This window comes from Podarcis gaigeae, assembly GCF_964106915.1.
Source record: "Podarcis gaigeae genome assembly, chromosome: 1".
Taxonomy (NCBI): Eukaryota; Metazoa; Chordata; class Lepidosauria; order Squamata; family Lacertidae; genus Podarcis; species Podarcis gaigeae.
Window position 1 is genome coordinate 132,953,687 of NC_139678.1, and position 24,251 is coordinate 132,977,937.

General features: G+C 45.1%; 2 protein-coding genes across 6 annotated transcripts in view; both read left to right on the top strand.

Moving 5' to 3' along the window:
* MLPH (melanophilin) overlaps positions 1-13,573 on the top strand; it is a 77,546-nt gene extending 63,973 nt beyond the window's left edge. For 2 of the 4 annotated variants that reach the window (XM_083708484.1, XM_083708482.1), the window contains exons 12-17: positions 2,224-2,379; positions 3,372-3,464; positions 5,093-5,185; positions 7,110-7,167; positions 10,057-10,154; positions 11,028-13,573. In XM_083708484.1, coding sequence (XP_083564610.1) covers positions 2,224-2,379; positions 3,372-3,464; positions 5,093-5,185; positions 7,110-7,167; positions 10,057-10,154; positions 11,028-11,054 — 525 coding nt within the window. In that variant the 3' untranslated portion in view covers positions 11,055-13,573. The remainder of the gene's footprint in view (positions 1-2,223; positions 2,380-3,371; positions 3,465-5,092; positions 5,186-7,109; positions 7,168-10,056; positions 10,155-11,027) is intronic. The other 2 variants (XM_083708485.1, XM_083708483.1) reach the window with 1 other exon arrangement.
* Positions 13,574-17,126: 3,553 nt separating this feature from the next.
* On the top strand, positions 17,127-21,427 carry PRLH (prolactin releasing hormone). 2 transcript variants are annotated; one of them, XM_083729379.1, is made up of 3 exons: positions 17,127-17,443; positions 20,201-20,370; positions 21,179-21,427. In XM_083729379.1, exons 2-3 carry the CDS (start codon positions 20,271-20,273, stop codon positions 21,340-21,342), a joined length of 264 nt encoding a protein of 87 aa, XP_083585505.1. In that variant the 5' UTR covers positions 17,127-17,443; positions 20,201-20,270; the 3' UTR covers positions 21,343-21,427. The 2 variants fall into 2 exon arrangements, with proteins under 2 accessions (XP_083585505.1, XP_083585504.1); XM_083729378.1 differs by lacking the exon at positions 17,127-17,443 and having other exon boundaries at positions 19,773-20,370.
* The last annotated feature ends 2,824 nt before the right edge of the window (positions 21,428-24,251 follow it).

Sequence of the window (24,251 nt, forward strand, 5' to 3'; positions counted from 1 at the left end):
CCTGCTCTGCCATTGAGGACTTCTTGGATCATTCTTTGTCTAGCTCCTCCCCTTTGACCTTACTGCCTTGGGTGACCCTGCTGGGAGTACGAGATTCCCGATGGCTTCACTCACAAGGGTTATAGGAATGTGCAAGCCCACTCACCACAGCAAGGTGATGATCCAGCGAGTGAGAGGCCAAAGTGCACCCATTTGCTGGCCCATAAGGTATTGGAAACCATGTACAGTCATACCTTGGCTCCCAAACACCACAAACCTGGAAGAGGGTTTTCCAGTTTGCGAACGTTTTTCAGAATCCGAACGTTCAACATGGCTTCTGATCAAGTGCAGGAAACTCCTGCAGCCAATTGGAAGCCATGTCTTGGTTTTTGAACCATTTTGGGAGTCAAATGGACTCCTGAAACATTAAATTCGAGAACCAAGGTATGACTATATATGAAACTATCTTCCATGGGATCTTTGTGAGAAGCAGAAACAAAGGATCTTCATGTCATTAGCAGGGCTCACTGGTCAGGCACAGCTAATCCAGGGCTTTGGTGGGTTGTAAAGTACACCTTTGACGGTGTCATTCATTCATTCATTCATTCATTTTTATTATGATCAATAGACCAGAACCAGCAATAAATTTGAGCTGCAAGCAGTAAGGATATTGACTTGAAACTGAGGGGGAAAGAAATAAATACAACTTAAATCTTAAGCAATAAGTAGATAGCAACAAATAAATCCCATGGAGAAATAAATAGATAGATAAAAAGCTATAAGGACATGTAAATAGAATATTATGGGCTGTAATAAAATACAGCATTTAAAATAGTTGGCATGAAGGCACACACACACACCCAGTCACACTGCCATCTCGCTAAGAAGAAAACCTTCAAACCATCTGCTGTTTTATCACCCTCTCTGCCAATGCTAAAGACTTTGCCACTACCAAAAGGAGAGAAAACCTTATATGGTAAATTGTTGGTCTGCCAGGTAAGGGACCCATCAGGTGACTAAGCAGGTGTCTGAAATGCCAGAACAGAAGTTGCAAAGCAAACAGGGGCCTATGTGGCACAGTTGCCACCTTCTGTAGCTGCCCGGGCACTGGCTGCCCCTCCGCTTGGAGGCTCAGTGTCATCGCCATGGCCCAGAGCCACTGATAAACCTCCCTATTATTCGGTTCAGTTCCCTTCTCCAGTTGTCTGAGCTAGTGACCGTGTCTTGTAACCATGAATTTCATGGATTAACACCACCTCACATGAAATGACTTTTTATTTTGTCTCTCTGGAATTTGCTCCTAATCAAATTAATTAGACGATCCTAAGTCACATCAAAGTGCAAGTAGATAAATAGGTACCGTACCGCTCTGGCGGGAAGGTAAATGGTGTTTCTGTGCGCTGCTCTGGCTCACCAGAAGCGGCTTAGTCATGCTGGCCACATGACCCGGAAGCTGTACGCCGGCTCCCTCGGCCAATAAAGCGAGATGAACGCCGCAACCCCAGAGTCATTTGCGACTGGACTTAACGGTCAGGGGTCCCTTTACCTTTACCTTTTTAAGTTCCAATATGAGAGGAAGAAAATAATTTGTCCGTCCACTTTTTCCACATTCTGCCTACATTGATAAACCTCTATCCTCTCCCTCCCCTGTTGTTGTTGTTTAGTCATTTAGTCGTGTCCGACTCTTCGTGACCCCATGGACCAGAGCACGCCAGGCACTTCTGTCTTCCACTGCCTCCTGCAGTTTGGTCAAACTCATGCTGGTAGCTTCAAGAACACTATCCAGCCATCTCATCCTCTGCCATCCTTTCTCCTTGTGCCCTCCATCTTTCCCAACATCAGGGTCTTTTCCAGGGAGTCTTCTCTTCTCATGAGGTGACCAAAGTATTGGATCTGTCCTTCCAGTGAGCATTCAGGGCTGATTTCCTTAATAATGAATAGGTTTGATCTTCTTGCAGTCCATGGGACTCTCAAGAGTCTCCTCCAGCATCATAATTCAAAAGCATCAATTCTTTGGCAATCAGCCCCTAGTCATCTTCTTTTGTAACCCCAAGCCCCAAATTCTTAAGCCTTTTGTCACAAGCAAGATACGTTGACCCCTTGATCATTTGGGCTTCACTGTTTCCAGCTCTGTTATAGCCCTGCCTAGATAGGGCTTACGGGAGTGTAGACATTAGTCCAAATGTGGGAGATAATATTTTAAAAATCTGTATCTGGAAGGTGACTTAATATTGTTGGCTCCAGGTGTTTGTTTCTGCGGGAAAAGCATCTGGGCTAGAGAAGAGGCCAAGAGACCGAGGCCATGGCACCTATCACAGCACAACCACTGACTCGGAGCTCTCTGAACTTGAAGACAAAGTGGCCTTTGCAGTGGCGCAAGTGCAGCACACAGAGAGTGAGGTAATCCTTGGTTTTGGGAAGTCAAAAACTTTCAAAAACAAAAGCAGAAAATTACCGTATTTTTCGCCCTATAGGATGCACCTTTTCCCCTCCAAAAATGGAGGGGAAATGTGTGTGCGTCCTATGGGACGAATGCAGGCTTTCGCTGAAGCCTGGAGAGCGAGAGGTTTCAAGAAGCTATCTGCAAGCCTTGCAAGCCCGGCGGGAGTTCCCGCAGGCTCACAAGGCTTGTGGGCAGCAGCCTGCAGCCCGAAGCACGGCGCACCCTCCGGAGGGCGCCCCATGCTTCGCGCAGGTGTCTGCAAGCCTTGCGAGCCCAGCGGGAGTTGCCGCTGGGCTCGCAAGGCTTGCGGATAGCAGCCTGTTCTGGGGGCTGGGGACGGGGGAATCTTGGGCTTCCCCCGCCCCAGCCCCACGGCTGGGGGGGAATAATTTTTTTTTATTCATTTCCCCCCAAAAAACGAGATGTGTCCTATGGGCCGGTGCGCCCTATAGGGCGAAAAATACGGTAATCATTATTATTTGTAAATATAGATCACCCTTCCCTCCTGAAGGAGCTCAGAGTTGTGTACAACATAAAAAAATCTGATAAAACATCCACAATTCAGTGAGAATTTACAATATATGATGCTCCCAAATGTTGCCAGTCAGCCTACTTTTGTTGTAGCGGGTCTCCAAGTGTTGATAAGTTCTTAGCCCAAATCAGACTTAACTAGTCCCTTTGACACTTGAAACACCCTTACGGGATGATTCAAGAGGATAAAGGGGTGGTGGAAAAGTAATAATTGGTTCTAATAAAAATGTAGTCTCTTCCTGTCATGTCTTACTACTGCTAGCACATGACCTCCATGTTACTGCTATGGAATCAGAGTGAAACCCATAAAAACGCATTGAATGAAGCACACTTTTGAGAATGTCTGGTGTTTTATGTCCTGCTTACCTGGACCATAACTACCTTCACTGGGAAATGACATGGGCTCTTTGCTCTCAAGGTATCCGATATAGAATCTCGAATAGCTGCTCTTAGTGCTGCTGGCCTGACTGTTAAACCAGTGGAAAAGTCTAAGAAGAAATCAAGCACCCAGGTGAGTAGACTAGAGTTTTGCAAAGAATGGGAATACTTATTCATGAACTCTGGAAGGAGACCTTTTGGTAAATGTAGTTCAGTTTAAAACAGGTTGGAGACCATTAGTATTGCAGTAATAAATAAAATTCAGCTGCAGTAATGAAATGGTACACTAGCATTTCCCCAAGGCTAAATGTGGAAGTGGCCAGGGACTGAGCTTAGAGTCATGGAAGGCTTTCCATAAATGGGTTTCAGTGAAGAAAACACTTTGCCTGTGGACAACACTTTGTTGATTTCTAGGGTTGTGATTCTAAGCATACTTCCTGGCAGTAGGTCTGACTGCACTTGGTGGGATTTCAGAACAGGCATGTTCAGTATTATGCTTCACACCTGAGTTCTTAATCATTTCATTTATATAGCTCTTTATAGGGCAACATAAGCAAAAAAAATGGGTCCCTGCCCTGATGAGTTCACACTTCAGCTTTAGAGAGGTTTCGGAAGGAAGGAAAGAGCAGAGAAGGAGAGACATATGCCATTACGTGGACTTAGGCTTTGTTTCCGTTGGGGATAAGGACCAAGGAGTTAAGTCAAGGATATCTTAGTTAAGATGCATTTTGCATTAGTGCTTGCATTGGTCTGAGAAATGTTCTGGGAGGAAGCTACAGGCATAAAGGTAAAGGTAAAGGTACCCCTGCCCGTACGGGCCAGTCTTGACAGACTCTGGGGTTGGTGCGCCCATCTCACTCAAGAGGCCGGGGGCCAGCGCTGTCCAGAGACACTTCCGGGTCATGTGACCAGCATGACAAAGCTGCATCTGGCGAGCCAGTGCAGCACACGGAAACGCCGTTTACCTTCCCGCCAGTAAGCGGTCCCTATTTATCTACTTGCACCCAGGGGTGCTTTCGAACTGCTAGGTTGGCAGTTATACTATAGGCATAAGAGGCAGCAAAAGAGAATGGGTGGAGAAAGCAGGGTTTTGGACAAAAGTAAAAGCAATTGCTATGAAGTAAACTTTTAACAAATATTAACAACAATACTAATAATACTAATACGTACTACTGTTTGGTGGTTACAGCTCTTATCCACAGCACTGTGAATATTATGTAGGAATCAGAATTTGCTGAAGTTTAATCACCAAAGGACATAAGCCAAAGGCCCATGTAGTCCAGCCTCATGTTTTCACAGTGACCAGCCAGATAGCCATGGGAAGCCTGCAAGACGGACACCAGCACAACAGCGCCCTCCCTGCTTGCAATCCCTGAATTCAAATGCAGGCTGCCTCTGACGCTGGAGACAGAGCAGAGCCATCATGGCCAGTCGCCCCTTGGCTACAAGAGTAGCCCCAGACTCTGCATGCAAGCCCCACACACCAGGGCATACTCTAGGAACAGTCTCACTCCTTTTGCGACATTATATAGATACCTCATTTTAGTTTGGCTTTGCACATAGCAGGTGGAGGTGCACAAGCCAGAAGCCAGGTACTCTCTGAACAGGACACCAGCCAGAGGCTGGGGCTGAGGAAGCAGAAAAGGGAGGGGTGAGACATCTTGACGTAACCTGCCAGTTTCTAGTTGAGGTGTGCTTGTTGGTCTGTTTTTTGCTGTACAGCAAAGCAGAGCAATATGTTTCATTTCTTCCATCCCCAAGGTGTTTATCCTTCAGCCTCCCAGGAACTCTTATAGTTCTCTAGAAGATCAGAGTCCAGACACTCCTGTCGCAGCATCAGCCGGTGACTTCAAAGTGAGTGCACGTGCCTTACTGAGAGGCAAGCAAGACCAGAATCTGTTAGCAATTTTCTGGCCAAGAGATAAAACTGTGTTAGGGACCACCATGGGGATTAAACAGTGCAAACTGAATAAAACTGAAAAAGAGACAATACGGGATTATGCTCGGAACAGAACATTGGCATGCGGCTTTGAACCTCTCTCTGTTTGTGTTTTTGTAGGGCGGTCCAAGGGCTTCCCTGACTCTCTTAAAAACAACAATGACAACAATGTGTAGCTGCTTACTGTTGGTCATTGAAATCCTTTGACTATATAGTCCTGGAACCAGCCATGCCTTTCAGCATGCCACCCATTCCTGGGTTTGTGTATGGCGAAAAAGATGGCTGCCCCCAGTAGAGTGTCCCTTACAATGGCCTTGTAAGGAGGGAAAGGTGGCTGTGACTCTAGCAGCCAGAATTTTTTTTAAAGTAAAAAGGAGCCAGGACAGCCCTCATATCATAAGTGCCTTCGATTTTTTGATTTTTTTTAAAAAGGGTGTAGATTTAATTTTTAAAATATTTTTCAGAATTTATTTTTTCAAAAAAAAAAATTGCCTAAAATATCACAACGGTTGTTTGCTGGAATGGATATACAAGGGGCCATATTAAGAGCACCCCACCCATCCCCATCATCCTTTGCATAAATATTAAACAGGATAAAAATACAGAACCAAGATACAGTGGTGCCTCGCAAAACGAAATTAATTCGTTCTGCAAGTTTTTTCTTCTTGCAAGTTTTTCGTCTTGCGAAGCACAGTTTCCCATAGGAATGCATTGAAAATCAATTAATGCGTTCCTATGGAGACCGCTTGCTAGGCTGGCGGTGCGGAGAAGGGCTTTTCTCCCCACCGCAAGTCTTCAGGACATGTACGGGAACAGAGGGGAAGGCGCGCAGCGCTTCTCCTCTGTTCCCGGGGCTTGCGGTGGGAGGAGGGTTTTTCCTCCCCACCGCCAACATTCAGAACAGCATTCTGAAAGTTGGCGGTGGGAAGGAAAACCCTCCTCCCACCGCAAGTCTTCAGGACAGCCATCCGAAGGCTGGCGCGGGGAGAAGGTCTCTCCGCCCCACCGCCAGCCTTCGGAGCAGCCATCCGAAAGCTGGCGGCGGGAGGAGGTCTCTCCGCCCCACCACCAGCCTTCGGAGGAGGTCCGAGGACAGTGGGGAAGACGCGCTGCGCTTCCCCGCTGTCCCAGAGATTTCCCTATGGGCTTTCATCTTGCGAAGGAAGCCCATACGGAAATTCGTTTTGCGAAGCGCCTCCAAAACGGAAAACCCTTTCGTCTAGCGGGTTTTCCGTCTTGCGAGGCGTTCGTCTTGCGGGGCACCACTGTAAAAGTATAACTACACAATATGTAGGACTGCCGAATGCCTTAAAAAGGTGCAGGACTGCAGGACTGGCCCCTTTCCCCTTGGAGTGCCTTATATGTAAGGGTGGGTGTGCTTATGCATGGGGTGGGGGTGTTTGTGTATACCCCCCCATGAAAGAATAGCTGGACATTCCTACCACTCAAACTGTATCCCAGGAACCTCAAAGCAGAAACCTGCCCTTTCCTTAACTATGGAATGCGAGTCCCAAGGTCTTAGCAGTACTTCTGTTGGTCTCTTGACACCCAACATTATAAAACTGCAAACAGAACTAGGCTGAACGTAGTTAGGATCCACCATCCCATAGAGGTGAGGGGGTGGGGAGGAGAGAAGAATAGGTTGCTTAACATTCCTAACATCTCTAACTGTGCTTACACACCATAATATAAATGTTAGGGTGGGATGGGCATGACCGTCCATCAGGTGTGAATGAAGTTTCAGAAAAGCTGTGCTTAAGCTAAGGTAGAAGAGCCACGATTAATGCTGATCCACACACTGGCTTGTTTGCACTCTAATTAAGTTTGTACTCCTTTTAGGTAATGTCTATGCCACATGTGTTGAGGAGAAAATTCAACACTTCACTCGAAACTGCAAGTAAGACTTGTGCTTATTTATGTACGAAGTAGAGGGAAATGCTTAGTGGTTTGGAGAGGGAGAGTTTTTGCAGTAAGCCTGGAAATCCCCTGCTTAGGAACGGCTGTCCAAAGTATAGCTAGAGTTCAGTTATTGTCTGTTGGGGGTCTCTGAAGTTGTGGACCCTGATCTGTCCCCATACAAAGAAATGTTCTGAGCACCTAAGAAAACCACAAAATCTCTCTCTGAAAGTTACAGGATTGTCTGATAATATAAAACACAAGACAGCTTTAAAAGTATTATAACTTTCAAAATCAATCAATTTTCTTGAGAAATTTTAAATTGCTCACAATGAACTAAGAAAAAAAAGAAAAACATAAAATCGTCAGATTTACAAATTCTTGGTCTGACTTCAAACATTCTACCTTTCAGATTTCATTCTCAAATGGGCTTATACTGACTTGCAGCCAAGTAAAATTTAAAGTCTTGAGTAGGCTAGGAATGAAACGTTGATCTCCAACATAGTTCAAATTGACTCCTCCTCCAGCAACCGGACCTCCTCTTTCTTCTCCTCTTACAACCTTCCAGGTTGTGCAAATCTGCTCCAGAGGAAGGGGAAATCCCACAGTATGAGGGGAAGTTTGTTCCACTCCTAGACAGATCCAGTTAAGTGTCACCCAAAGCATTTATTTGCTGCCATAGCAAGAATAAATGTAGAAATCCAAGTAGCTAAATAATGAACACTTGTACCAGCCCTCTGGTACCACGTTTCAAGTTGCTGATTTAAACAGCTGCAGCAAAATCTTTCCCTCTCCATTTGCAGAATAGTTCAACTGTTTCATACTTCAGACCCAAAGACTTCAAACTACTTCATGTTCAGGTGTTTACTTCTTAAAATATACATGCAGAATCCATGGAAACGAGGTCCCAATCATTGCCCGTGCAAATATGCTGGCACAAGTTCTATATTTGGGCACCATTGATGCCCAAGGCGAGGAATATGTGCCAAGGGCAGAAAGATAAACTGGTTGTCTTTTCACTCTACTTATGCAGATAGAGTGAAAATACAATTAAAGGAAAGTCAAAGGAGAGTAGCCTAATCACTCACAGTTTTCAGACTGGAAGGGGAAAGGAGCCATATCTTCCTGGCCCTCTCTCTCGGGGGTCGATGATGTACCAAGTAGCTGAGGGAAATATGCAGATAGGAGAAATTGGAAACAGACAGTAGTAAATTGGAAGATTATTTTGGAAGAGATTCATAGGCCCAGTCTGGGCTAGCAAGCAAAAATATTACGCCACTCACTTTGAGTCATCCATAGTACACTGAAATCTTATCCTGCTGTTTTATTTACATGTGCCAGATTCACCCTGCAGCAGACATAGGCATGCTTTTTTTAAAAAAAAAAAAAGATGGAACTATGCAAATTTGGCCAGGGCAGTTTTTGAAGTCCTATCTCTGTGCCCATGTGCAGCGCAGACTAGTGGAATGATTACTGGACCGTGTCTTGAAAAGTGTGGGTTCAGTGTAACTGACTAGAGTGTTGGGCTTAAAACAAGTCAATCTGGGATTAAATTCCCACTTAGCCATGGAGCCACAAGAGGTGACAGACCTTCTCTCAGCCAGACCTCCCTCAAAGTGGGGGGTGGGTAAGTCATCATTGTCCATGAAAGGGGAATGAAGTCTTTTCTCACTGGACTAGTCTGAGATTTGAAGTGTTGCTATGTCCTCTGAATCTTAGAAATAGCCACTTATAAACGGGTTCAGCTGTTTCCTTCATTAGGTTTCACAGACAATTAGATTTGATCCATAGTCATTTACACCCGGTCATGAGAGAATGTAAAATGTTAACCACGTTGAGTGGTACTTTGGCCTGGTATAAATAACTTCATGCGGTATAAATTGCTATATAAATGTGTCCTGAAATGCTGCCAGCAAGATACATTTTGTACCCATGTTGTGTCATTCCCCACACCCTGAAATGCCAGCCAGCTCCAAGCTGCAGAAACCAAGTCATCTGTGTCCGTCTCTAGCTTGTGCCTGAACTCACTGTGCTCAAAAAAATATTAAGAGCTGATGCATTGAGCTACGAATTGGGGAGTCCTTGCTTCACATCTTACCTCTGCCATGAACCGAGGTGGCCTTAGGAAAGAGACTCAGCCTCCCCCCTCCCCAATATGGCAGGGGTCATTCTCACATCACAGAACTGTTCCAAAGATGACAGCAAGATAATGCTTATTAACTGCTTGGCAGCACTGTGCACAGGCTACATGTTAAAATGTTTCTCATTTTTCCAGGCTTAAGTTCAGTTCTCCTCATTTCCACACCAGTTTGCAGTTTATTTATTTTTAAGTCCTTGTGAAAATTCATCAGTATTTTAATTTTCAGATTTCTCCTTCTATTACATATTTTTGTGTGCCACTTTACCTAGCATGCACACTTTTTGCAAAGCAATTTCCCTAATATTTTGCATGTTATTTTCTAAAATATGCATGATTATGCACACCATGTCCCAGTAGGTGCATTTTTTTCACATTACTTGGCTGGAGAAATGGAAGATTCAGAGAAGTGCAAACTTCAAAAGATGGCTGTGCTTCTGTTCCAATCCATTCCATTCACTTGCTTTTGGGGAAAGTGCAAATTTGGTACTTTCCCTTTTAAATGTGGACTGAATCAGACTTCTCACTCCCCCTCCCCCGACTCCCTGTGACTGAATACACTATGAATCACTCAGTCAGCAAAACTTCTGAATGATGGAGATGTGGAAAAAGCCATCTGACCTGTATGGCTCATAGATAGGCCTCCTGTTTTCCAACACCTCAAAGGCTTCCTCTCCAAGCAGATGGTTCTAGAAAAAGTAAAACAGTCAGTTGCAATGTCCTAACAAACACCTCTGCCTTCCATTTTTCAAGACAATGCTGAATCATTTGCTCGGAACTCCAATTACAGAGGATCTTTGACACAGCGAAATCCAAATGGAAGAAGCAGGAAAGCAGATCACATCTTTGCGGCAAGTATTCAGAATCCAGCTCATTGCCCTTCTGTAAGCTGAAAGGTAGTAGACTAGCCAGGGACAGCAGAGAGGAGTTAGTGCAGGCCACCCCATATCGAGATGCAGAAGGAAAACGGAGTTTTGTTTCTTGATCAGAGGTTATAAGTATGTAGGCAATTCAAAATGGGAGAGGTACAATCTTTCATGGGTCCAGCTCCTGTTAATACGAGAACATGCATATCCTTGAATTATGCAAAACTCCTTATCAGACATTAGACAGAATGAAAAGCAGAATGATTAGAAATTTCACAAAATGAAAGTACCATGCCTTTCGGTGACAGCCATATAATTGCCCAAACGTTTTGTCCTTGACATGTGTGCATTGTTGGGTTCTGCTTTAACCCTTTAACTGTCTTAGTATGGTTCCTTACATTGCCTTGGGGTGCTTCCAACACAAGAAAGATAGCATTGTGGATATCTTTTTTGCTATAACTTTATTAGTGGTAGAACCCTGTTCGGTGAAAAGAGTGCACTACAGGCGACTCTCCATTTAGGTGGGGTTACATTCCAGTCTCTGTGCACATCAGTGAAATTGCATAAAATGGAGAATCGCCTGTATCAGCTCAGCAGTCGCACGGCGAAGAAGTTTCCCCTGATGTCAGCTGTGCAAGCCCCTCTGTCCCTCTGGACTCACGTGAACCGAAGGGACGACAGGGCCTGCACAGCTAACCAGAACAGCTTACCACCCTGTTTTGTCCCTGCTCACTGAGTATCTCTGAAACGACCACCTTCACACCCTGCAAACAGTGAGATGGGGAATGTGGGTGAGCAATTTTGGCCTATCCTCATTGATACCAGAAGGGTTCTCATCAATGTTTTGATACTTTACAGAAGCCTGTGATGACCCATCGCTCTTGAACAGAATGAAGTCTTCTAAGACCTCAACTCAAGATTTCATCCCCTCATTCTATTTTCTTTCTTTCCTTCTTTCCATCTGTTCACCTGCAGTGCTAGATCTACACATTTTCCTTCAGGGGGCAAAAGCCTACACTGCTCCCTCCCTTTGCCTGAGTCAGGAAACAGGAAAGAAGCAGGTTGGAAAATAATTCTCTGGGCAACATCCCTTTGAAATTTGGTTCCTACAGTCATTGCAACAGCACGCAGAGCCCAACTTAGTAAAAGGGATTTCTGTTCTAGGATTGACTTAATTACCTGCCCACATCTATTGAATAGGACTTGTAGCTAAAATGTTTTTTCTTCATGCACTGCTAAAGTATGCGTCCATATTCTGGTCATTTGGGCTGGTGAATTAAAGTTATGTCATGCAGGTTTCAGTGCTCAGGATTTCACAGTGCCCTGCAGTAATCAGGAGAATACGGAACCAGAAGGCAGAATGCTGGGCTTTCATCCTTAGCTGCCTTTCAGTATCAGATGCTAGAGAATCCCCAGAACAGCACGCAGAGGAGGAGAGGGGGAGCATTCTGTCTGGCAAGTCAAAGTGCTGCTCTGATGGAACGTTTGATCGCCTTAGTGCAACATGGGATTCTTCCCAAAGTGTCCTGTGGTTCCTTGAAGACTAACAAATTTACTATGGCATCATAAATGAACTAGAGCCCATTTGGAGCCCCATGGCAACGCAGGGCACAAGGAGAGCCTTGCTAGACCAGACCATTTCCCACAGTGGCCAACCAGATGCTCATGGGAAGTCCACCAAAGAGAGCAGGAGCAGCACAGTCCTCTGACCCTCTTCTTCCCCAGTGACTTACACCAGAAATACATAGGTTTTTGTCAGCTTTCAAGGTTCACAGAACTCTTTGTTGGTTTTGGCATGCCAACGTCTTGCGGCTCTGCCTCGTTCTGGAATATATTAGGGCCCTGGTGCTTAGCCAGGAGTGTGGGCCATGGTTGCACAGGCATTAATCAGAGAGGCTTTCTGCTCAAATTTCTCCATGCAAGGCATCTGCCTCTTCAGAGTTGCAGAAATGGTCTGTGCATTTAAAAAAAGTTATGGGGTGGGGGAGGGAGAGATGAGAAACTAAAATGGCAGGAAGTAAAATGGCAGAAACAGTGGCAGAACCATGGCTGAGTGGAAGGTCAGGACTTTTCAAGGTCTGGTCCCTGGCACCTCATAGACAATACTGGGCAGAGCAGAGGCAGAGATGCTTGTATGATCATGCCATTCCTTCCATGTTATAGTAACATGTGTCTTTGCAGAGCTTTAGGTGGATGAAGAGCAGGCTTATGAGTAGCAGAGCTTAAATGAGATATGAAAAGAATCCCCTATTCCATATGCTCTAGCAGAGGAATGCAAAAAATTTTCTCCTATTTCTGATAAGCACATTAGGTAGAGGCTCAAGGAAGGACATCTGAATTGCTGTTGAAGGTCAAACATTACGATAGGCAGATACGCTCACAGCTGCAGACCTGACTTCTTCCCTCTGCAAGTTGTCATGATAAATAAGTGATAGGATAGTTAGCTTTCAAGCCTGATTTCAGTTTACTTCTGAGTTGTATAGAATTGTACTGTCTTCTTCAGGTATCCTTTGAATCCTCCTCAGGATAAATCAAATGTTATGACAAACTTGCAAATTTATCCCCAAAGAAATTGGTACCATGAGCCAAATGGCACAATTATGTTTCGCCCTCACACAGTCCATCTGGAGTTTCTGTTAAAGCGCACGGGAGGAAATTCCACATTCGATTCATTTCCATTTTTATTTCTTTACTGAAAGCCAAACTTTTTTTTTTTACACAACCATAAAGTGTCATCCTGAATGTCCAGGATTTTTATGGCACCACGCCTATGTGACTGGCACTCAGACACATGGAGATACAGGAATGCAATTTTTACCACACACTGCGAGGTATACAAAGGACGCTTAAAATGTGTGCACCTGCCTCCTTTGCTTGTAAAGCTTTGCCCTATGAACAAACCACAGAAAGGGCCAAAGGCTCCTGCTAAGACAGCTCACTGCATCGCTGGCCGGAATCCTCTTATGCTAGGAAGCATTTCCCCCTTGCAGCAGCACCCTGAAATGTGTCTCATTTGCTATCAGCCTTTTAAGTGTCCCACATCCCCTCCAGTGATGTCCATTAGTTTCATGATGCAATCAAAGGCAGAAGTGCGTGCTGCCTTTAGTTCCACAGTTCTTTTTCCCAGGGCTATTTTTATCAGATAACGTAGCTGTTGCGCAAAGGACCAGTGGAAGGCGGGGGCAGCAATGACCACCCCCAACCGAAGGCGCCTCACAACTGCTTTACCCATTTAAAGAGAAGCCCTCGGGACAAAAGTTGTAAAGAACATCGCCTCATGTCTCCTTTTGGCCTAAGATAAAATATAGTCATTCTGCTCATCTAAGCCATTGGCCTCTATCCATGTATCTATCATATGTATATGCTAAATCATACAATAAACACTGGCATTGTGTTCCTATTAAGCAATGTTTCCTCCAGTATCTTTTTTTCCTTCCTGATTTCTGGAGGGAGATGGGGAGGGGAGGGCACTTCATGCCTTCCAGCTCACACTTACGCCTTAACCAGCTAGTGCTAATAATGTCTTATTAGTTTTATACACCAAAACCTGCATATATATATATATATATATATATATATATTAATAAAGGAAAGAAAGTTTTGACGCCAAAGTGGAAAATGAAGAAATCAGCTAGTGAGAAATATAGCACACCATCCCTTTATATTTCCATCTTGCTTACCACATGGGAGGAAATTATTTCAGGTAGCAGACTGAATACTGTCCAAATCTGATTTGTGAGATTTTGAACCACAGAAGGTTTGTTGTCAAGCACAGGTCTTTTAAGCAAGGTAATATAATACTTTATGTTCTTGAATGGAAAGGCTTGATAGTTTATCAGCGCACAAAAGAGGCATTTTGTCGTAGGTTAATTAATAACAGCATGTAGAACAGATGGAGTTTTCAGGCCAGCCTACAATGCTATGTAATTCCTAGCATTTCAAAATGGGATGGTGTAAAGAGGCTAGGGACTCCCTGAAAAGCCAAGGCTGCATGGGCTGTGCCTTTAAAAGAGTTGTTGCTTCATTACAATTCTTTGCTTGTGTTTGGATGATCTGGCATTCCAAGGATGTCTCAGAGAAGATTGGTGCAGTGGGATAAAATGGAGATTCTGCCTTATCTCCTGGAAGTGAACCATATCCAGTCATTTCAGGACTTGTCTAAGTTTCTGCACATATTTGCTGGAATGTCACTAGAAAATCCTTCCAAGAAAAAACTCAAAGCAGGGACAGGGCCTTAATGGAGGAAGAGGCTCCTCAGAAGCCCTCAGGAGGACTGGGTGAGTTGCATCTGTAAAGTAAAGACACATTAGAGGGGGCTGGGCACCCACACACTTGATAGGCATCGCCAGCATATTTTTTTCTGGGGGTACTCAAGGGTACACAATACTTGCACTCCCCCCCCCCCATGTTAAAAGTGTGAAACTTACTGTAACAACTTCATGGTTACTGGCACCTTTTTATCTTCTTTTTTAAAAAGCACTGGGCATTGAAGAGTTTTGACTTGATATCCCGCCTTTCACTCCCCTTCAGGAGTCTCAAAGTGGCTCACATTCTCCTTTCCCTTCCTCCCCCACAACAAACACTCTGTGAGGTGAGTGGGGCTGAGAGACTTCAGAGAAGTATGACTAGCCCAAGGTCACCCAGCAGCTGCATGTGGAGGAGCGGAGACGCGAACCCAGTTCACCAGATTACGAGTCCACCGCTCTTAACCACTACACCACACTGGCTCCTTGCCATTCAAATGGTGCGCATGTGCCATATCTTGTGATCAATTACGGTATGTGGGGAAGGGCTTACCTGCCCCCCCCCCATATTTTATTCAAGTTGACACCCCTGGAGCCATTGGCAGCTAGGGCTGGCAATCTTAAGTTCAGTTCTTTGCATTTCCACAGCAATTCATGATTTTCTCTCTTTTTAAAAAAAGGCCTTGAGAAAATTCATCAGGATTTCTGTACAAATTTATCCTCCAACACATTGCTTTGTATTTTTCATATGCAATTTCCCCTATTGTGCACATTTTGTAAAGCAGTTTCTTCATACAAGCATATTTTTGTATGTTGCCTCCACTGATATGTGCATTTTTACAGTGGTGGACTCTGGGCTCTCGGAATTCAATGGTGCCGCCATGTGCAATGCTAGAATTCAGCTTCGCTGCCTCTTGGGCTCCTTTCTACAGCATTGTAGGGGCTCCCTCTGCAAAGCGGCGCTCAGTGTGGCCAAGCTGGTTACACTACCCTAAAACTGCCTCTGATTTTTGTGCACAACATATACATTTTTGCCCTCATAACTTGACTAGAGAATTCCACTGCAAAATCTGGAGAAGGGTAACTGTGTTTTGGTTTAATTCCTCACCCCCGCTCCAAAGTGCAAACTAGGCAGGTTCACTTTTAAATGCAAATTGAATCCAGTTTCTCCTCCACCCCTATAGACAGCTCTTGTGGCTGCTTTGCCTGACCCCCAATACCATGGCTTTCCAGGCCAACTCAGTCTTGCTCCTAGCTGCTCTGGGTAGGGATAAATAAAAGTACCTTTAGTGCCTTTCAAACCAATCTTTGGAAAATCAGATGCTGCTTTTAGATAAAACAGTATATTTTGAAATGCCTTGGTTAGTTAATTCCGGTATGTTGGCACATACATTGCCTGTCCAATCCTTGACACATTACCCTTTTATCTAAAAGTCCCGTGTGGGAAACTCGCTATTTGCTTGAAGTCCAGAAGAAGGCCTTCATTACTGGGCAGGGAATATTATGTTTCCTAGTTACAGCTGCAACCCGCTAGAGAGAGAATAGCTTGATGTACTGTTTGCTCCAGACAACAACCTAAACATTAGCATATGGTTATGGTAAACATCCCTGCAGTTCTCTGTGCCCAAAGAGGCCCCCACTGCAACACAGCTAATACAAAACACAAACACCACAAATCCTAAAAACCTAACTTTCATGTCTTATGTAGTACTAAAAACTAAACACGACAGACCTTGGCAATCAAAATCTAAAGTATCCTGAAACCACAAAACACAACATTGCAAATAGTGGGGAGTTTGTCCAAATGAATCCCAATCATGCAACTATAACAAAAATGCCACTGAAGTATAATTTATGGCTATGAAGCAAGCTTCCCAGCATTCCCAGACTTCCCTGTGCAAAACTTGGATTTGGAGACACCATCAGGTCTCTCAGTTTTCACTGAGACAATTCTGGTGCCAGAGATCAGGCTAGTCCAGCTCCCCTCCTGTCCTAGGTATCGTAGCAGCCACAGGTTTAGATTACAGACTAGTGTTCCTTAACCATTTAAACTACGTGTTGTTCTCATCATCTGTCAGCCATCAAAATAAAAGATGCAATATAAATACACTTTTCATTCATACAGCACAAAAACTTACAGCCTGAGGTGAATAATTCTCCACTCCCCAGAATGTTATTCCCTTTGGGCCAGAATTAAACAGGGATAGGGTAAATTTGTGCTTCTACTCCAGTAAGTTTTTGCAGAACCAGGAATAAATCCATTGTGTGCCACCAAAACTCTGGAAACCCACGATTCCATAGTGAACACACACACATACGCCCTGTAGGTGCACAAGCAACTACAGTACCAGGCCAGATAGGAATGGCTGCTTGCATCTTTATATAAGAGGCAAAGACAGGCAGGATGCAAGCAGTGTGTGGTTTGCAGTGCTGTGCACCCCATGGCTGAAGATCAGCCCAGAAGAAGAATGGAGAAAAGATGGCCTCCCCCTCTTCTGATCTCTTTCAGTGCATGCACTGAAATGTAATGGACCATGCTCATGGTTTCCATTGTATCCATGAGGACAGAAGGAAGGAACGGGGGGGGGGGGGAGCTTTGAACATTTGCATTTTAATCTTGGAGTACTGATTTTTAGGCTGCAGTCGTATAAAATGTAATATAGTGCTGTACACATACACATTCTCACCTGGGAGAAAGTCTCCTTGAACACCAGAGTAGGCATACATAGGATTGCCCTGTTAATAACCAAATATGCATTTTAGGTTATTAGAGTACTATACAAAAGCTGAATTCTCAGGTGCAATATAATACGAAGAAGGACCCATCTTTTGCAGCCCATAACGTAAGTTGTTATGGGATGATGGGAGGATTATGCTGAGATGCCTTGTTCCAGTCCTGATGATGTCACAGGCAGCCATACATAGACAAAGGGACAGCATAAAAAGGAATAGCGCGACCACCGGCTCTCACCGCGTCACTCACTGAAAAGAGAGCAGAGCAGTGCCACTCTCCGTCACTCTAGGGAAAAAGTAAGTATTCCTCTTCAGTTCTGCTTTTCATTGCCTGTTTCAGATAAAAGTCGGGATGAGCGAGACTAAATAGAAGGCATGCTTTGTGTGGCACCTGTAGCCTCATCAAATAAATTTGGGGAGCGGTCTGAGTAAAATGGCTTTCCATCCCATGCCCACCGTGAGCATTTTCTAACTTTGCTGCTTTGTTGTGTGTATGTGGGCTTGTAATTTCATTTTAAAGTGATAATGGTTTGCTAGGGTAATAAAAACCAAAGGGGTTTCTAGCTAGATCTTCTAACAGCTTACTTTTATTTTCTGAAACCAAAGCTCAGGTATCCCCTTTTGGAGATAAACTAGTGCTGCTCCCAGTAAAACAAAAGAAATAGTAGGTGGTGCTGTTCAATAATTTAGGATTTTTAAGATTTTCAAGAATAAAATTGTCACTGCAATTATTTTAGGTATATACCCTAAGAGATTGACATAAATGACAATCCACTGGGAGGCAATTATTATGCCAGATTCCAGGTTGGGAAAGCAGCAACTGACCCAAAGCCAATGTGTGAGTTCCATGTCTAAGCTGTGGTTTGATTCAACCTTATTTCCATTTAGGCTTGCTGGTTTTCAGAATGAACAGTTTGCAATGTATTTTGCAGCCAATAAATACAACAGCATGGTTGCTTTTGGCGAGAAGCCTTTAAAGGTCAGGCTATAATGTGAGGGTGAACAGGAAATGTGCCAAAACGCATCAGGACTTGGGGAAAGATGCCCCTAGTTCAGCAGGTGTGGTCAGCACATAGGAAAGAAGTTTCCAGACCCAGGAGAGGACCCCTGCGCAACAAGTATGATGCTTAGAAATGGTAGAAAGCGTTGTGCTTTCTGCTGGGTCAAGGCTGCACACAGATCAGTTTTCACAGACCCGACTCACTGTGCTTCCCTGCAACTGAAATCTGCAGAGTGGCTCACAATTCCAATCAAATGTTAGCTGAAATGTCTTACCAGTTTAATCTGTATGATAAGTGCTGGGCATTTTTGAAAATTTGGCTACAGTTATCCTGACTACAGTCCCGCAAAACAAATGCATATACATGTGTATATGCAAGAGAAGAGCTGCACACACGCAGCCGGAAGTGCCTTTGAACTTTCTGCCTCAGTTTTCTGCACAGCTGAACAGGCAAGCAAACTTTAAACTGAAAAGAGGCCGGCCCATTCATCGAGGTGCTGGAGCCATTGCAGTAGAAGTTTCAGAAGCATCTCCAGCTCTGCACAGAGTTCTCCCCTTGCACTTCCATGCCATGCTGTAGGACTGCAGCTCTAGCTATGAGCCAGGGCACGTCTGTTTTCTTTCTTTCGCCAACAAAGGATTCAGGTAGAGACATAGCAAGAAAAATTGCAGACACCCTGAGAGTTAAAACAATTCTGGTTCCTTTCCAAAACACAAATTTACCTTAAGTTCTTTTACTTAAGGACTGCTAGAGAATGATGGCAGTTGTTCTTCCATAGGTGAAAAACAACTTTTATTAGCTAACAGGCTAATGTAGAGTGAAGGTTAAAATGTCCACATTTTGAAATAGTACTAAATAGGAAATATTGAAAGTAATCAAGGAGCACCCTGATCCAAATATGTGCGTGTGCACACTGCAGCTGCCCCTTTCCTTTGCCTGTGTCACAACTATGATGTTACATGTGCACATGAGGACTTCATTCACATAGGAGACCTTTCATGGTTACGCCTCCCGAATCTTCCTCAAAGTTACCTGTCGGCACCAGAAGGTGACGCTTGATGGGATTTGCTTGTGCTGTATGTTGTTGTCTTCTCCCCTCAGCTACTACTTCCCCACCCTCCAGATGTTCTGGAAAGCTAAGGTCCTTTGTGGAGGCATTTGTCTCCGTTGTGTGTGTGTGTGTGTGTGTGTGTGTGTGTGTGTAACTCTCTTCTTCTGCTGAGGCTTCCCACCTAACAACTTGAGAGCTTCTGATCCTTATAGGACCAAGTAAATCATTTACTTATTTTCATTTTATCGTACTTACTCTCCAAAGAGCACCAGGCAGAGCCAGGGACTGGCTCAAGATAAAGCTTTGCCTGAGAGGGATTTCAACATAGGATAGGGCTTCCCACTTTAAACATGTGATGGACTGGGATGTGTAGAGTCGATTTCAGCTTCTGCTGGAGAATAGACAGACTTCTGGGTGATGCCTTTTTTAAAAGAGAGAGCGAGCCCATATTCTTCCTGGATGTCTTGATCAGGTATTGTCTCAATCAGATATGTATGGATAGACAAGGACATTCATTTTCATTCACATTCTCCCTCCCCAACCCCAACCCCCCCCCCCTCTCTCAGAGAGGATTTAGGCCTAAAAAGCACCAAATCATGGAAAAAGTAGAAAATTTCTTTTTAAAAAATACTCTGTATGAGCAGAGTGCACTGCATTGTCAGAGACCCAGACTGCATGAGGAATGCTACTCAAATTCAAGCTCAGGGATGGTGAGGGACTGAGGACAACCTGCTCATGAAGACTTGAGGACGGGACTTGCAGGTGCTCACTTTGAGCCTTTGCATGTTCAGGCAAATACCTGAATACAGCTGAATACCTTTCCCTTCCCTTCCCTTCCTCTTTCCTTTTCACATCCCCCACTAATAGTTCTTGAAATGAAAGTTTCAAACCTGTTGTGCATGTTGTAGAGTTTTGTGTTACTGCTGTCGCTCATCCTGAAGCGCACTTTTGAAGGGCACTTTCCTTGCCTGAAACTGATAGACCTTTCCCTTGTGACTGCAGTTGGGGCCTGAGCTTCACCAGGTTCTCCTTACGAGTCACAGAACCTTTGAAGAAGGAAAAGGAAACAGACATGAGGCTCTTCATCATCTGCCTCTTGTGCTTGCTGATGGACTGCCTGCTGCTGCCTGACGCCGAATGCCGAATCCTTGAGCGATCCATGGAAGTCAGAAGTAAGTTCTTGGGGACTGTACGGGGTAGAAGACAAAACTTTTAAAAGCAGCTGTGCTGAAGAGACTCTTTCTGAGGAAGCTGTTTATCACTGTAGCACTGGGAAATGGCCAGTGTCCTCTGCAGTGAGTTAAGGGACGTGGCAACCACTGATAACTGGATGAGCAGCTAGACCCGAGTGATGGTTGTGCAGCACAATCATCAAACTAGATGAAGTGGAATGTGAACTTTCATAAAGGAGTTCAGCTCAGGATAGGGTTTGCTGATCTGTAACATGCACTTGTGATGAGTCTTGAGGGACTTTGGGAGACAGGAGAAGGGAGCGCCTACAGAAGGTGGAGGGAACCTTTGGCCCTCCAACTAGAGGTGGGACATTTTTGGAAGTTTTGAAGCCAGGAGAGAAAAACATTCCACTTTCCTGTGTCTCCCCACCCCCCAGGAAAAGTGGAAATTATTGGTTGGTTTTTCTAATAGCATTCCGTATGCATCGAAAGTCACTTTGCTACATGGTGTCCTTCCTTGTGTGATTCTCTTTCACTCCATTATTCCTGCCACTGCCACTCCTAGCGCACAACCCGCAGGCGTATTAGGCAGCTGTGAAATTAGACAGGTAGAAAAAATGCCACCAGCTCAACAAGGGTAGTCTTGCAAAAAAGCTTTGCTGGTGTTGAAAAGCTCACATTGCCTCCCCCCCAACAAGTGTGCCAATGCTTTAGAATATGGCAGAGCAATGCCAGGTATTCCGGTGCAGGAGTGGGAGGACTTTTCTTTTTCCTAGGCTCTCAATACCACCTGGGCTTTGCCTTCCAGATCCAGACATTGATCCTTCCTGGTACACGGGGCGAGGGATCCGACCTGTGGGACGGTTTGGCAGAAGGAGAGCAGCTGGAGAGAATGCCCAGAAAAGTGACCACTGGCCCCAGCAAGCCTGCTTCCCCATAGGAGACAGCGATGAGCAGCTGCAAGATGAATGATGCCTCAGAAGTGAACGATCTCCCATCCCGACAAGAAAGAACCTCGCAATCTCTCCAGAGGCCAAATAAAAAATGTTGGACTTTTTGCCCTGTCTCTTTTATGTCTCATGCCAGAGGAGTAGAGTTCAAGAGCAGGGTTTGGCTGAAGAATTTCCTTAGACTATATCTCTCTACGCCCTCACATTGTATTCCTTTTACTGTCAAATTCATTTTCAGATTTCTTGCACTAGTAAAGGCTGTCCCTTTTGTGAACGACTTTAATGTGTTGCAGAACAACTATCCTTAAACTCCACTCCAAAGCACCCATTTGTTGATGATACAAGTTTTTGTTTCATTTACTTGCTTTTATAGTACCAGAGGTGTACATTCTTGGGACTTAAAAAATGTAAGAGAACAGCTCCCTGCTACCAGGCTCTTATAGCCCAAAATTTAATACAACAGAGTTAACAGAGTAAGGGACGGGGAAGGAGAGTCAGTTGTAAATAAGGAATTAATATGAATTTCTTTTAAATACATACAGACATTGACCAGTTAAGACCCAGTCAATATCCACACCATCCTGACCTTAACAGGACACCAAATCTAATATATTCCAAACTGAGCATTGAACCAGACATCATTAGAAACAGTTTCCACAAAGCTCCAATTTGCTCACAGAAAGAAGGTCTGTGTATGGATGTTCAATGCGTAACAAGGGTGTGGTCTGCCCCAGGTGCCCCCACTGAGGGGAGTGACAAAATGGTGGGTGGCACTCACCACAGTGCCTACAGCACGCCCGAGCCACGTGTCTCAGGCGCCCGCAGGCTCCACAATGTCCGCTCACTGCCTCCCTCCAGCTGCAGGGCAGCTAGGCCCCGGCCCATGCGGCACGTCCCGTCCCTATGGGCACTGCGTGCCCCATCCCTATGGGTGTGGCTTGCCCCGCCCCTGGGTGCACCGCCCCAGCTGCCCAAGAGGCTTCCTCCACCGCTGCAAGGCTCCCCATTTTCAAATTTCATGGAGTCTTCAACACTACCTCTAAAATCAGAAAGGTAGACTGCCGAGCATCGGGGTGGGTGGTCCCCTCTCCTAACTCAAGAACCCAACACTACCGGCAAACACTCAAGTTTGGTGGACTGTTGGACAGGAACCCGAGCGTGGAGGTTTAATCTTGACCAATCATGGCAGCACCCGTTCTTCCCACCCATCAAGTTGATGCTGCACCAAGAAAGCCTATCAGCAAGGCTGAGAGAAGATCAACCCACCCCCAAAGCCACATCTCTGTCATGCAAGTCAGACTGGCATCCTCATCTGGGATTAAGCGGCAGAAGGCAATGGTTTTACTATTCACCAACACTGAAGGGAAATATTTGCAAGCTTGACAAATTAGAATAACAGAACCATAGAATTGTAGAATTTGAAGGGACTCCAAGGGTGACAGGTGGCCATCCAAACTTTTGTTAAAAACCTCCAAGGAAAGAGAGCTCACCACCTCTCATGGAAGTCTGTTCCACTGTCAAACAGCTCTTCCTGTCAGAATGTTCTTCCTGATATTTAGTCAGAATATCCTTTCTTATAATGAAGCTACTGGTTCAGGTCCCCCCCCCCTCCAGAGCAGGAGTAAACAAGCTTGATCCATCTTCCATGTGGCAGCCCTTTAGATATTGAAAGATAACTATCTTATTTCTTGCGTGCCCAGGCACCCCCCCCCCCCCGTAAATAATGAGACCTGTTGTATTTGGGTGAAATCAGGCCACACCTTTATTGACTAGAGGTGTAGGAGGTTTGGCATTGGCACTGGGTAGAACCCCACCCCTTCTAGCCCATCTGCTGGTAGGACTTGCACCTGGGGAGTGCTGTGACCTAGCCCCCACCAGGGCATCTGGACAGAACCATCCCTTTAATAGGATAAGCCATTTTCTGCAGGGGCAGGCAGAGACAACAACCTCTTCTCTAACCAAGACTACGCCTATCCAATGCCTAAACCACCACTCAAGCAAATGCTCACTGCCAAACCGCTCACATCTGAAGCCAAAATCTTATGCCTCCCACCCGTAAGTCATTTCACACTCCAGACATGTGCACCCATCCTGCTGGAATAAGGCCTCTCAGTTGAAAGCGATACCAGGGCACTGAATCACCCAGCTGCCCAGCAGCAGCACCTTGTGTTTTATGGCTCAATTCCCTTTCTTCCTTGCCTTGTTCATGCCTGCCGGCTCAGGGATATTGCCCCTCTGATCACGCCAACACAACTCTCCAGTAGCTTAGATCCAAGCAGCAGCCCTTTGAGATGTAATCAAGTTTAGAGTGATGTGTGTTGGGGCAAACCATCCTAATTTGACATATATGCTCAAGGGATGTGAACTGGCGGTAGCTGACCAGGAATGTGACCCTGGCCCACTTCACTTGTGCTACCGTGGTGTAGCCTTATTGGACTTTACCAATTGGTAGGGTGAGCGTTGCTCCCGGACAGGAGGAATGAAGCCAAATGACACTGAAGGTTGGTTCAGAGAAAGAGTTTATTTTGCTCTCTGGATAGCAGAAGGCACTTGCGTGATCAGCTCACAGCAAGTCCAAAGAAACGAGAAATTTCATGCAGTATATATATTCTCCAGGCACCCTCTCCCCCTTCCCCAGGAATCCAGCCACATCAGCTTGTACATGCAGGTTGACATCACAGATGTTCCTGCTCCGGTACTCTTAACCATAAAAGGGTTTTCCTTCCTGTAATCCTGACCATAAAAGGCTATTCCTGTTCCTATGCTCTTATCTTGGAGCAAGAGGTCACCAACTCCAAGAACACACTCTGGCGCTGTTCCCGGACTAGGTCTGTGCGTCAGAGTGTGGTAAGATAAGACTCAGACATGTCATCCCTACACCACTGGAACAGCCAAGGTCATCCATTGCCGTGACTGATAAAGGAGAGAGCT

Bases quoted from the DNA above. Each gene is read 5' to 3' on its own strand.
- PRLH (XM_083729379.1), top strand. From the start codon at position 20,271: ATGAGGCTCTTCATCATCTGCCTCTTGTGCTTGCTGATGGACTGCCTG. The intron at 20,371-21,178 runs GTAAGTTCTTGG...TTTGCCTTCCAG, and splicing joins GCGATCCATGGAAGTCAGAA to ATCCAGACATTGATCCTTCC.